The sequence below is a fragment of the Passer domesticus genome, chromosome 1, assembly GCF_036417665.1.
Source record: "Passer domesticus isolate bPasDom1 chromosome 1, bPasDom1.hap1, whole genome shotgun sequence".
Taxonomy (NCBI): Eukaryota; Metazoa; Chordata; class Aves; order Passeriformes; family Passeridae; genus Passer; species Passer domesticus.
Window position 1 is genome coordinate 18,667,775 of NC_087474.1, and position 13,699 is coordinate 18,681,473.

At 35.2% G+C, this 13,699-nt stretch overlaps 1 protein-coding gene across 2 annotated transcripts in view; it reads right to left on the reverse strand.

Annotated features, from left to right (window-relative positions):
- MALRD1 (MAM and LDL receptor class A domain containing 1) overlaps nucleotides 1–13,699 on the reverse strand; it is a 235,211-nt gene that overhangs the window by 85,536 nt on the left and 135,976 nt on the right. For both annotated transcript variants that reach the window (XM_064408462.1, XM_064408463.1), the window contains exon 29: nucleotides 7,969–8,149. In XM_064408462.1, coding sequence (XP_064264532.1) covers nucleotides 7,969–8,149 — 181 coding nt within the window. The remainder of the gene's footprint in view (nucleotides 1–7,968; nucleotides 8,150–13,699) is intronic.

Sequence of the window (13,699 nt, forward strand, 5' to 3'; positions counted from 1 at the left end):
CTCCATGGATGATCTTGTAAATCTTTTGCAAGAAAAACTAGATGAAAAGTTTCTGCTCAAGCAAGCTACATGTAATTTCAAATAAGGTTATTTTATAATTTTAAAACCATAGATCACTCAAAAGGCCAGATTTAATGCAAAGATATGTTTTGACTCCAATATAAACAGTAGATCTAACAAATTTTGTCAACTCTTAGGAGAGACTCTGACCTGTAGACACAAAATTTGGTCAAAGGACTTCCCAAAGCTGTTCAAAGCAAGCAGTTCTGTGCCTAAGGCCCCCCGATATCCTGCAAGAATGAAAAATTTATTCACAGTTCTGGAAATGCAGAACTGCCTCTGGCTCAAGCAATACAAAAGATAAGAAAATTCTCTTTAACTTCTAGTGCTGATATCATGGAGTATATAAATCCACAGGAGACAAGGACAGAAGCTTTTATACTTGATAAAGACTGAAAGACCAGCTTTGGCATACAGTGTATCAGCAGGATAAGGATCTCATACTCCTGGTACTCTTATATAGGGATCTACCATACTTTGCTTAAACCAAAGGACACACGAGGCAGAAGCAACAAGGACTGAGCAATGAGGGTCTGGTTGTTCTAGGCTTTATCTCTTTAGAATCTGAAAGTGGTAAAAGAAAGGGAGAAGGTGAAATAAGGCAAAAATCATGAGAGGCTGTTGCAGAAAATCCTATTTCCCAGTAATTATGAAAGTGTTCAACCAGATAAAAGTATCTCCTGAACCAATTTGACATGAGATCTCTAATTCTTGATCCTTTTCTCCCTCCCTGTCTGTCCTCTATCCTAATTCCAATGTAGAGTTACATTGCACCTCAGAAAATTCAGATGAATAGATTATTTTTAGAGCTTTTCAATCATATCTGCACTGAAAGCGACTGTCAAACTATTGCTTCCACTGTGATGCAGAAGCAATTGATCAAAGCTACTCAATCACAGCACTCTCCAGTTATCACAGATATCTTAGAAGCATTTGATATGAATATTTTATTTTTTTTAATGTGGACTTTTCCTAATGTGGTCCAGAGGGGCTGTTGTGACAGACCAATGGAGTAGAGCACATAGTGCAAGCTGCAATTATCTGCAACAAGGTGACATTTCAGGGGTCATTCTTCTAGTACCACCCTTACAGAGAAAAGTTATATGTTAAAAAAAAAAAAAAGATAGAAAGTCCATTCACCTCAACCCTATATATTTTAGTAGCCAAAAAATCCTTATATTTTAGCCCATTTGAATTAGGTAGAGTTAAAAAATCTACCACTGGATACGAAGAGTAAGAAATATGTGAAATAAATGTCAAAATGATGAGATTTTAATTTTATGCTGAAAATCCTAGTTTACAGCCATGTGTTAGCAAACCAAATTATCTCTGGAGTCAGCAACTCTTCTTCAAAAGTTTCCCATGAGATAGACAGAAATCTAAAATGCCACTGAGGTCCCTTCATGAAAAATGAGATAAAAGTTATTTCTTGTTTAATCTGTGGCATTCCTGATGCATCTCTGAGAGCAGCAAAAAGTTGGTGAACAAACTTTTTTGTTAAGCTCATGTATTTTTTACATAAGTGTTAACAGAAATCCTAGTTTACAGTAATGTCAATGGCTTCTGAACAATGCAGTAAAACCAAGACAATTCTGTGGTTTTCAAGGTGCCATATTTCCCTTTATTCCTTTTTTTTTTTAAGAAGGTTGTCAAATGTAAATCTTTCCCCAAATCCAGACTGTAAAAATTAATTTTGCAAAAACTAATTTTTATTTTCCAAACATTTATAGAATGTCTAAATATTCAATGCAGTTTAAGCATTTCTGCATAACAGGACTTGTGCAGGAATTCATGACTTCCCCCCGGTGTTAGTGGCAGCCCTTGCAAGCTGGGTTGGGAGAATTGCCTCCACATTTGTCCTTAGTGCTGCCTTCCTCACCGAGTCCTTCCTACAGGGGCATGCAGAAAGGATTTCCTCTGAAAGGCATCTGTGGCTGATCTTCACATTGCCAAAAGCAAGATTTTTTTCTTGTCTAGAACCCAATTGTGCATATCTGTACCCTCTGCTGAGTATAATGAGATCTGGGTTCAGTAAAATTTTCCCTCAAGTGATAAAGTACGTTCATGTTAATGTATGTTACACTATGCCAAATTAAGTTAAAGATGCCAAAATTTCTAGACTTCTCAAAACGAGCTTTCTTTGTCTGCAATGAAGAAGACTCAATATATAGCAGAAAATTTTAAATTTATAACTCGCAATGAAATCTGAGAATAATTTCCTTGTAAAGGCGAAATCCAAATATTAGACTAACAAAAACTTTATCATTGATTTCAGCACATTTACTGAGAAGTTTTAGGCAGGTTGTGCCATTCCAGTGCCCCATGCCAGAATACCCTGACACTGACCTATTTATAAAAACAAGAGAAAGACATAATGAATCATTAAAATATTTGAAAAGGGAAAAAAAAGAAAACTAAAAAAACTGAGCATACATTCTGTCTGAACATCAGTGAATATCCTTAGTGACTAATTTGGGTCTGGCAGCTTTCTCTGTCTGAATTCCCTTCCCTCTCACTTCAGGGCCAGATTTGTACTGAATACTTCTGTTATCAGGGTTTGAACTTCTCTCAAGTATTTAAGAAGAAGAAACTAAATTATCCACTAAACATAAAGCTTTGCATGATACACAGCTGAGGATTCAAAGGAAACACTGGCTTGTTTTTAAAACAAAAAAAGCTTGCCTACATACACAAACACTAGGAGGTTTCAGTTATTGTCTCTCTGATCTGCAAAACTAGGATGGAATTCTAATAAGAAAGTATTTTTCTACTGGGGCTTTCAAAGCTTCTTGTTTATGAGAGCATGGAGGTAAAGTTGTTCAAAAGATTTCAGTACCTTCACCTATGGTCTTTGCCATAAACAGTAGGTGAGAAGGAATACAAATATGTGAGGAGGAATACAAATATATGAGGAGAAAGGGAAAGAAAAATTTTACCGCCAGGAATACAAACTTTATTATATTTTAATTAAAGTTTCTGTTCAGCTCAATTTGGTGAAGCAATTTCCTATTAATAGATTGTGGATTTTTATTTTAAAAACTAAATATAGTTGTAACATTAGAAGAAAAGTTTGTGGAGTCTGATTCCAAGCAGTCAGCTGACAAAGACCACTGGACCTGTAATGATTCCTATTCCTGGATTTCCATGGCACTGGATTCCCAGACTATGAATAATTATATAAAACAACTAAATATCAAAATGTTCTAGAAATTTCTGTTAAATTTTAATTCAGAGTTATGATTCTCATATTTTCATTTATCTTCCCTTGTTAGTTTTTCAGTGGTGCCCTGGGTTGCCAAAATCAGTGTGTATGATGTGGCTGAGCCATTTGCATGCCCATGCTTATACTCACTGTTGTGTATCTGAGAGTACAAAATTCCTTTTCTTTAAACTACAGATGCACAAAAATCAGACTTCTGGTAACAGCATGCCTGAGAAATTGTGCTCTTGATTCACTATTATGTGACAGTGAGCCATCAGCTGGGAAAGCAGATCAATAATGCTAGAAATGCTCCTTAATGATAGCAGACCACATTATCATGAAGTTAAATGTCATAAGTGTAAAAAAACTGTTATCATTAAGGATTATTCTGCATGACCCTCATAGGTTCCTTTTATTTTTTTATACCTTTTTATTTTTTTTTATACCTTTATACCTTTTTATTAAGGCAAAACTGGAGACATTTTGTTTGCAGCCTGCAAATAACTCCATGCATGGTCAAAGTCAGTTATTAAAGAGCACAAGAAATTATGACAGTAAACTCCATTCAGGTCACATAGTCTCAATAAAGTTGTATAAATAATTATTGAATAAGAAGATTAAAAAAAATCAATATATTAGCTAATTTAAGGACAATGTTTTTCTAGCTGTGATGTAATTTCACTGTTTTTCATATTTTTAATTTGACCTATAAAATAAAATGTATCAGATTTGGAATTTAACCTATTTTGTTACCAGAATATTGCTTACCCTCTCAAAATCAACTCTTTTATATCTTTTATTCTATATCTATAGATTTATTTATATAGTTTTATTCTGTCTTTGACAATATATCCTAGAGCTCAAATTTCCAATAAACCCACAATTTCTTCTTGTCCTTCACTTCCATAGAAATTAGTAAGACCTGGTGAAAACGATCCTTGAAGGAAAGGGCCTCAGAAGCTCAGATCATAATAGAGTGATTTGTTGTATTCTACTGATAAAGAAGCTGTTGAAAAATTAATTTTAAAAAGGAAATAGCGAAAAGATTTTCTGTAATCAGTTGAAAATCCTCATATAGATTGAGCTATGTAAATCACAGCTATGTAAGTGAAGAGCAAAGAATCCACCTCAGTGCAGATACTCTTATTATGTATACAGATTATAACATACTGCATGGAAGCAAGCTGAAGGAAAAGACATGTAAAATAAAATAAGTATTTAGATACATTAAACAATGATATAACCATTTAATATTACCATACTGCAGAAAACAGATCTAATATTCACATGTAAAATATCACATGGACTGCCTCTCTCTTCCCCTTTTCACTATCTCAACTTGAGTACATAATTTTGGCAAAGAGGCAATTTTATTGTGCTGACTGTAAACCATGTTCCAGGAATACCATTCAGCAGCTTCCAAAAGGACAGTCTGTGAGGAGGAGGCTGTCCCAAAATATTTGAAAGCTCCAGAATTGCTTTTTCTTTAGTTTTCACCACTAAATGCTATCTGCTGAGAAGCAGCTAAATATAAGAATTTTCCACAATTTAAGGCATTCTCATTTCAACTCCATTCTGTTTATTCTAAACCTGTTTTCAAGATTTAATTATTTTCAATCTCCTAGTTTTTTTCTGTGCATGTTATATTTCACTGTTTATGTAATTAACACATCCAGAATACCCATAATATGTAAGATTTTAGTTTAACAAAATAAGACCAAGTAGAAAATACAAATGCAGCTTCAGCTGCCCTAGAGGACCCTTGTCATATGTCTAGCCCAGCAATTCTATAGCTACAAACCCAGAACATGGGTAAGTGCTGTAAATCAAGTCATTTTGTTGGTCAGAAACCCCTGTTTGCCATCTGCTTTGTATGCTGCTCTTCTTTTTGAGTTTGGCCACAGTAAGATTGTGTTTGCTGACTTTTAGCTTTGTTATGACAGACACAATAAAACTGTGAACTCTGTGCTGCAAAAAGCACAATCTGTACATGACATGCTTTCTCTATCCTGAATGCCCCAGGCTTGGGTCAGGTGGGAAATGTTATTTTTGAGAAACTGGCAAAATGTATTTTGCTTGTTTGTTCTACACAGGTAAAGAATCAATAACAACAAAAATGAGAAAGGTCAGACCAGGCTCCTTCATGTCATCATGCCAACAGGAAGGTCAGCATACCAAAAGGCTTGAGAAAATTAAGCAAGCAGGTATCAACTTGTGGAGTAGAAGGCAAACAATATGCAGAGTGCAGAGCTGATGTGAAAGGCACTAAATTATTCCCTTTTAACATTGGTTTGAGGCTAAGTGTCCTCATACAGATAAGAAAATCAGGGGGTAGAGGTGGGGTAAGATGTGGTGGGGTGTGGGTTGTTTTTTTAGGTTTTGTTTGTTTTGCTTATTTTACAGGCATGCATGTTCACAGATGCACACAGATACAGCTGAAAAGTGAACAAACGATCGGCCTCTGATCCTGCTGGCAAGCAAAGGCATAAGCATAAACACATTCCCACAGGATACATACTCCTAAACTTTAATGATAACCCTGCTGTACCTAGCATACACAACCAGAGATGCTGTAAGGAAATTATTCCTGAGTGTATAAAGACTGTACCCTAAAAGAATGCAAAAGCAAGGACCATGCAAGTTACATCTCTATAAAGGATCAGCATCTTGGGTCTCCAGCTTTCTTAAATCAATCTTTAAAAAATTTGTATTGCAAATTAAGCTTCAATTGTACGTATCAAACTTCTGTGAGAAAAGCCTCCTCTGAATCATCTGTCTTCATAAACCATAATTTTCTGCAAAATACATAGGAATATGACTGTGCTGAAGCTGTATGGGAAAGCAGTTGGAGCACTTGGTGTGACTGCTTTCCCAATAGAGCTTCTTCCTGAAGCAATGCTGTAAAACAAATAGCTGCTATAAAGTAATAAACCAAGTTACTTCCTGAACTGTTTCACTGCAAAGGTATTTTAATGCAGACTTGTTATAAAACACTGTTAACATTCAGATTTGTAGGGTCATAGACTAAAACCAATGTAAATTTCAGCAACCTTAACATTTTCAGAGATTGAGGACCCTACATCTGACAGCTTTCCAAATCCTTATTGAAACAATTTCCTTCCTTGAAATGACAACTCTGGAATATTTCCAGTTATGCTGATATGATGTCATTTTTCAGGTTTTTATATAATATGTGGACTTAAGGGTAAGAAGAAATATTTTTACACTATATTAAGATATGTTGATACCATCTTTATGGACTTAAAAGAGATATTACTGCTTCCTTAAGAAAATAAAATCTATTTTCATTTGCTGAATATCTTCATGAATCCGACTGTGAAATGAAGTGTCTAATTTGTTGTAGCTCCAAAACTGAACAGAACCCTAGAAATGTGGTTTAACTAGATCCCACTGGTATGAATTAACACATGTGAACACAACTGGCAACAAATTGCAATAGAGACCAGCATCTACTTTGTTATTCAGTATGATAAATATTGACTTACCATCTCCTACCAAGACATCCTTACCTATCTACCTTTGTTTTTTGGAGAACAATGACATGCATAGCAATGAGGACAATGAAACACTTCAAAAGAAGTCAAGGGGCTCAGTAATACTCATGTGTTTTGTAGAGCTTTTAAAACTCTGCTTTGGAGTTTTTTTACAGCGCAATGTTGAAGAAGGTTCCAGATTGTATCACATTTCCATTCTTTCAATTATACAGCAATTTCTGAATGCAAACCCTTAATTTTTTAGATGAAACTAGATCAAGAGGTGTTCTTCAGAAGTTCATTTTTCATGGGCATCCAGTCTATGGCAGGAGAGTAAAGCTTGCTCAAAGAAGTACCACAAAACTCATACAGTGTTGATATGTGGCATCAGCACCTCGTTTAACGAAATCACTTATGTTGTGTCACACTGTTTCCAACAAGATATAAAGACTACATACTTTCCTGAGAGAAGCCATGATCTAGCTACTCAGTATTTATCTTGGTTTTAGCGGTTTCTTTTTTACTGTTTGTTTGGTGGTTTGTTGGAGACTTTTTGGTGGGTGCCTTTTCTGGTTTTTTTTTTTTTTTTGGTTGTTGTTGTTGTTGTAGCTGCTGCTGTTGCTTTTGTTGTTTTTAATAAGTGCAAACTGTTCTTATTTTAGCCTATGTCCACAGAGATATGAATTAAATAGTGTGTTCTGTGAAGGCGTCAAAAGTTTTATTCTGCTGACCTTGATACCTCAGCTGAACTGGGAAAAACAATATTGATAAAGGTTCATTTGTAGTCTTCACTTATTTTTATGGCAAGAGACTTTATAATAAAACCCAGAGACCACAGGTTTCATATAGTATAATCTGACACAATTTGTTGTATATAACAATGAAATTGTTATATACAACATCACAGACTCAATAACTTACCAATAGATTAAAGAAGGAAAGTCAAAACTTAGTCAAAAAAAACCAAATAAATAAATAAAAAACTTAGTAATTTCTTGGATTTATCTGCCATAATTCAGTGTGAGAACACTGCACCAATGTATGTGTAGAAGAGAGTATTAAAGTTACAAGAGCATAAAAATTTATTCATAACTGATTTTATGAGCAGTGAAATTATAATGATAACAGTAAAATTATAACGTATTTAAAAATGAACAAAAAGTTCCTACATCTCATGTAGCATCCCTCTAGAAATTTTCCTCATTAACTTACTTGTGCTGCAGTTGTGGAACTCTATGTCATCTATTGCTGCTCCTCCTCCCAGGTATCCGGTACGAATGCCTTCAAAGATAATTTCAAAATTCCTTAACTTCCCCAAGTGTAACTTGACTTTGTTCCACACGCCACCATGAGTTCCTGATTCACTCCATATTTTCACAATCCCATCATCAGTCTGAAATGTGAATAAATTTTATATAGTAAAATACATGTACGTATGGATTATCAAATACAAATTTTGGGGGAAAAAAACAAACCAAACAAAACCAAAAGAAGACTAGAATCCTATGCAGTTGTGTCAAGAATTGGCAAAGAGATTCTTTCCTAGGATAATAGAAAAGATAGTGAAATTAGATGAGCACTGTGCAAATAACGACCATCAGTAGCAGGTAAAATCTCAGTAGAAAAATTACTTTGTGTGTGATTGAACTGTAAAAACATCCATTTTCTTAGAGTTGTATTTAACTTCATACAAAACTGTTCTTTGTTTTTAGAATATATTACTGGATGCAAGGCTACTCTAGCATATTAAATTGTTTCCATCTATCGTAAAAAAGTTGTGGCCATGGTGCTAAAGGGGAGGAAAATCTAACAAATATGTAATAACCATAGATTTAGTATTGCTTATTTGAAGGTAAATAAGAATACTCTGACTCGCAAGTACAGTAATATATTTCAAAGCTTTTCTTTAGACCTTTTATCATACTACCTATCTGGCAAGTCAGAAGCAAACATGCTTCATTTTATAATAGTAGTGTTAGAATGCAGATGCACCAATTTTCCTTGCTGTGAAGGGATGATGCATATATATGATGACATCAAAAGGAAATATTTGCATAAGTTTTGTATATGTCTGAATCTATTTTTCTTTGTGACTGTCTGACTAACCATCTAAACTGTAAATGCGAATTATTTTCTACTATTTTCTTAGCAAAAACTATTAGTACTCCAGCTGGGGTTAAGAAAAACACTGTGAGATGCATCAAGCAGCTAAATATAATGCATAACAAAGGCTCTAAGACTGTAGTACATGAACAAGCAAAATCTAAGGAAAATAGAGACAGCAGTAAAATAGACACGGAAGAAAATTAATTACATTTCTTTATCCATGGTGAACCTGTTAGATCAGATTTATGTTAATGTCTTATGCATATTTATGATGAGAAAATGAATCTTGGTGCTTTAGCTATTGTATTCTGAATAAGAGAATGCAGACAAGCATGCACACAAATATTACATTCGTTTGTGAATCAGGGAACTCACAGAATTGCTGATATCTTTTAGAAGGAGGTCCCTAGACCTAAAAAAGCACAGAGAACTTGAAGTGTTGCTTGGCAAGGGTATTCTTGAAAATGATAATGAACAGTAGAGGAACTTTTGAAAACGATGGCAACTTTACTTCAAAATGCTAAACAGGAAAAAAAAAAGACAGGGATGACTTTCCATAACTTCATGTAAAGTCATAGATATCCAGCTGAATAACTCTATTTCTGCCCATAACTAAAGCTGTTCAACCAGTGGTGATAGCAGCCCTTTCTGAGTCATGATATCTGAGCACACAAGCACCTACAGATGCAAGTTTAGGCATTGCTTCATCAGTGATGTCTCATTTGTTTAAAGCCAATGACACAGTCCATTAAAACGAAAACAATATAACAGGACCTTAGTAGTGCTTTGCACCACTAATTCCAGAGTTGATGACAATTGGTAATGATGCTCTTAATGAATTTCTCCCAGTGAGACTCCTGTATGCCATCACAGCAGCAGTCCATTCTTTTAACAGAATCATAGCACCATAGATCATCTCAAGTTAAAGGGGACCCATTGTGATTTTCAAATTCAACTCCTTGCTTCTTGCAGAAGTACTTAACACTAAACCATGACCAAGATCATCATCCAGATGCTCCTAGAACTCAGACATGCTTCTTGCTGTCATCACCTCCCTGGGAAGCCTGTTCCAGGAACCAACCACCCTCCAGTGAAGAAGCCCCTTTTGGGCCTATAATCAGTGTAATTAAGGGGGACTGGAATCAGCATGAGAGTAAGACCTTTTGTAAAACTTTTATGTACATTTCAGTACAGAAACACAGCTTAGAGGGCTCTATATTAACACTGAGCTCAAAAAGGGTAGATACAGTAATTGAAGTTGATTTCAAAAGTGGTAAAACAGTGACAAATCTATTTTAAAGTTACACCTATTATTTCTGTTCATCAATAACTTATTTCAATACCTTAGCTACATCTAGTCAATTGATTCAGATATTTTTGGGCAGTCTCCAAGAGAGTATTTTTTATTATGAGGTTAGTTTCTTTAGTCTGCAAACACCTTTCACCTATTCTTGACATGCATAAAATGGATTATTATGATGAGTTTCATTTGGCCTGTTGTATTTTCCAACATAGAATACAACTCCAAACTTTAGAAAAGATACACTTTTGAACATTTTATCCATTTGTTGTATATGGACCCTCTTCTGTCTGCACTTGACAACTGTTTGGAAAACAAATAATTTTTATTCATATTTTCATATGAATAAATTCACCACTAATACACAGCTCAGTGCTGTGTATTAGTGGTGAATTTAGGAAATTTAAAATGAAGTAGATTAAAATAATGTTGAGTGATAAGGGACTTGCCTAATATTCATACATTTGAGCATGATAGAAGAATTCAAAACCTTTTTTTATCTGAACATTAAGACCCAAAACTATTATAAAATTAGATATATTTGAGATTGAATGTATGGAGAGAGCTGGATCTTTTTGAAATGCACAGAGATAAGTATTTATATAAAATCTGGAGGTGTTAAATGTTACACAGTTATCCAGAACATGAGCCTCATGTCTGCTGCTAGCCAGATTCTGATTGACTTCACATTACATTTAATTGCATGACATTCTGTTCAGACTAACGTTATGTTTATCACATTGATTTTTTGAGTAAAGGATGCTACAATTAACAAGTGATGGGGATCACATATTTCTTTAGAAATAGCCACACAAATATGTTGTTGGAATCAATTTGTATGTGGTGTCATAGCCACAACATATGAATCTTTATGCAGTTATAGGCACAGAGGCATTTTTTATACAGTAGGACGTGGAAATTTTATTTTTTTTTGCTAGAAGAATTTTTCCAGATGGAAATTTTATGGCAGTCTCCTTGCACTTCACAAGTTACTGAATATGAGTACACAAATAAAACGCAAAAGAGACATCTCTCTTCTTGTCTGGGTTCCACGAACAAAAGGAGTTCCCACACCACAGTAGAACTTCATAAAGCATGACAGGCTGATTTTTCACTTGCTCAGCTACAGCTCTACATACCAAAATGAAAAGCATCCTCGCCCCCTGCATAACTGTAGAAAGGCTGTTCCCATGCAGAGTGCAAAGTCCCTTCAAAGTCATCAGCCCTGCACATTGTCTGCATCAAACATCCGAGGGGAGGTGGGAAAGGAAGAGTCAAGCAGTAAACTTGGCTTTCCTCCTCTCCCCAGCCCAGGGAGTGAAGCTGGCTTGGCTCAGGGCTGCGAGCTGTACACTTCTGGATGCATGTTTGGCATGAGAGGATCATCTCTTTGCAGCTTTGCAGATTCTGTTTCATGAATTATTGTTTTGTTCTCTGCATTCTCCAACTTTTTAACCTGTCTTGTGCTCTGGCATTTCTTTCATATCTCTGGAATGTGTTTGCTTCTAAAACAAACACAAATATGGCCTGAAGTGGATAGAAAAATTGTTCTGTGCTTTCACCTGCCCATTGCATCCAGAAATCCTTCGATCTCTTCCATTCTTGTATCCATATATTAATGTAAAGAAGAGATATGTAAGAGAGATCTATGACAAACAGAAATATCCTCTGTAGAGGAGGCTGGAGGTCACAATGTCACCTTTTTTCTGCTTTTAAGAGGCAATTCTTTTGCTGAGACCTACTCATATTGAGTGTAGATTTCTATTCAGCCTGGGCTGTTTGGAGACAAAGGGCCCAGCCAACCTCTGTGCCCCAGCTGGCTGACAAAAAGTGGCTCAGATCTGTGGGTTGACTCTGCTGGCTGTTGGTCAGGGCAGGAATCTCATTTTCCTGCTACTCCTGAAGAGTTTAGCTGCATGTAGACTTTATGCAGACAGAAATGGTTAAGGAGAATTGTTTGTTGGTCATATATTAAGTTTTACAGGATGACTGGACCACAGGATGCACTAGAACACATCCTAGATTTGCATGAGTGTCTCTATTTTAGATGTATATATATACATACATACATAAATACATATATATATATGTAAATATATGTATTCTTTTATATATATATAAGCACACACACCCATATATATATATATTTATTTTTTTCCCCCAATATATGGTTTACTATTTCTTAGTGCAGACTATTACCAGACAATATTACCACAAAAAAAAAAGCTCCAGAAATTTCCCCAGAACATAATTTTTACAACCTATTTTGTAATTCTTTACTTTTTAATTCCCTAAACTCAATGTGGGAAATTCCAAGAGTTCAATGTTATTTCCAGATCAAGTGAAAAAATTGTCACTTCCCAAAAATACACAGTAAGACTGCTAAAAACAGATGGTGTTTTCATTTAATGCTCTGGAAAGTTATTATTAATTGCACATCACTGCCCTCTGTGGGTTGAACATAGTGAAAGGTCAGGCTGAGGTGAAGTGATATCATGAAAGAAAATTTGACAGTAAAGGGCATATTTTTACATTGATTTGCAGCAGTGAGTCCTAAACTTCCAGGGGCACATTATGCTGAGTAATAAACACTCTCACAAAATGGCAGAATTACTTCTAAGAAGGCCACAACCTGTTTAGATCTGTAGGTCTGTATGCCCAGCCCCACTGGAAAATTCATATTCATATTCAGAGAATTTTTATCTGCTTTCTGATGGTCTGAGGGGAATTCTTTTTTGATGATTTCATTCTTTTGCAATTCAGAATCTTCCTCATGCTTGTCCTCATCTGAAGGACAAGCTAAAGTGTTTATAGCCTCTCTTTTGACTGCTTCAAGAGGAAAGGTGCAACTTACTTGGCTCAATATCCTCATTAATTCACCTGGGAATAGTAAGAATAAAGGAGAGGAAGGATTTATTTTTGTCTTAGAATTCCTTTTATTTTGTGGCTGAGTTTAATATTTTTTCTATCCCTCAGAGACCACCATTATTCTCAAGGCTACATTTCTAACAGAGTCAGAACAATGTTAGGAACTGACTCCAAAGCATGCACAACGAGTGTGTGATTTTCCATTACAAGATATTGCAAAGAAACTTCCTGTGAATACACTTTCTTTCTGAGTGATACAGTAAGTATTCCAGATGCAATTATAAAGATTTTTCTATGAAGCTATCTTCCTAGTTGCATCTGCAATGAAACAGCAATGAAACACAGATTTTGTTCTTGATCTGCACCTTTCCTTCTATTCATATTCCAAGCTGGGTTCAAAATATTTTCCTGGTTCATTCCCATCAGATATTTATTTCAGCAGAGCAACAGGAAATGAAGCAGAGCTTACCAAATGGATGGAGGCAATAAAAACATTTCTTAAATATTCCTGGACTCTTCAACCCAAATATACTTGAGGGCTTTTTAATCAGAGACAGAATATTTTCAAATGATTCATAAAAAATAAACAAAAAAAATTAAATGTTTGTTATTAATACCTTAAAAATAGTTTCCAGATTAACTGTATCAAAAGACTCCCTTTTCTAAATG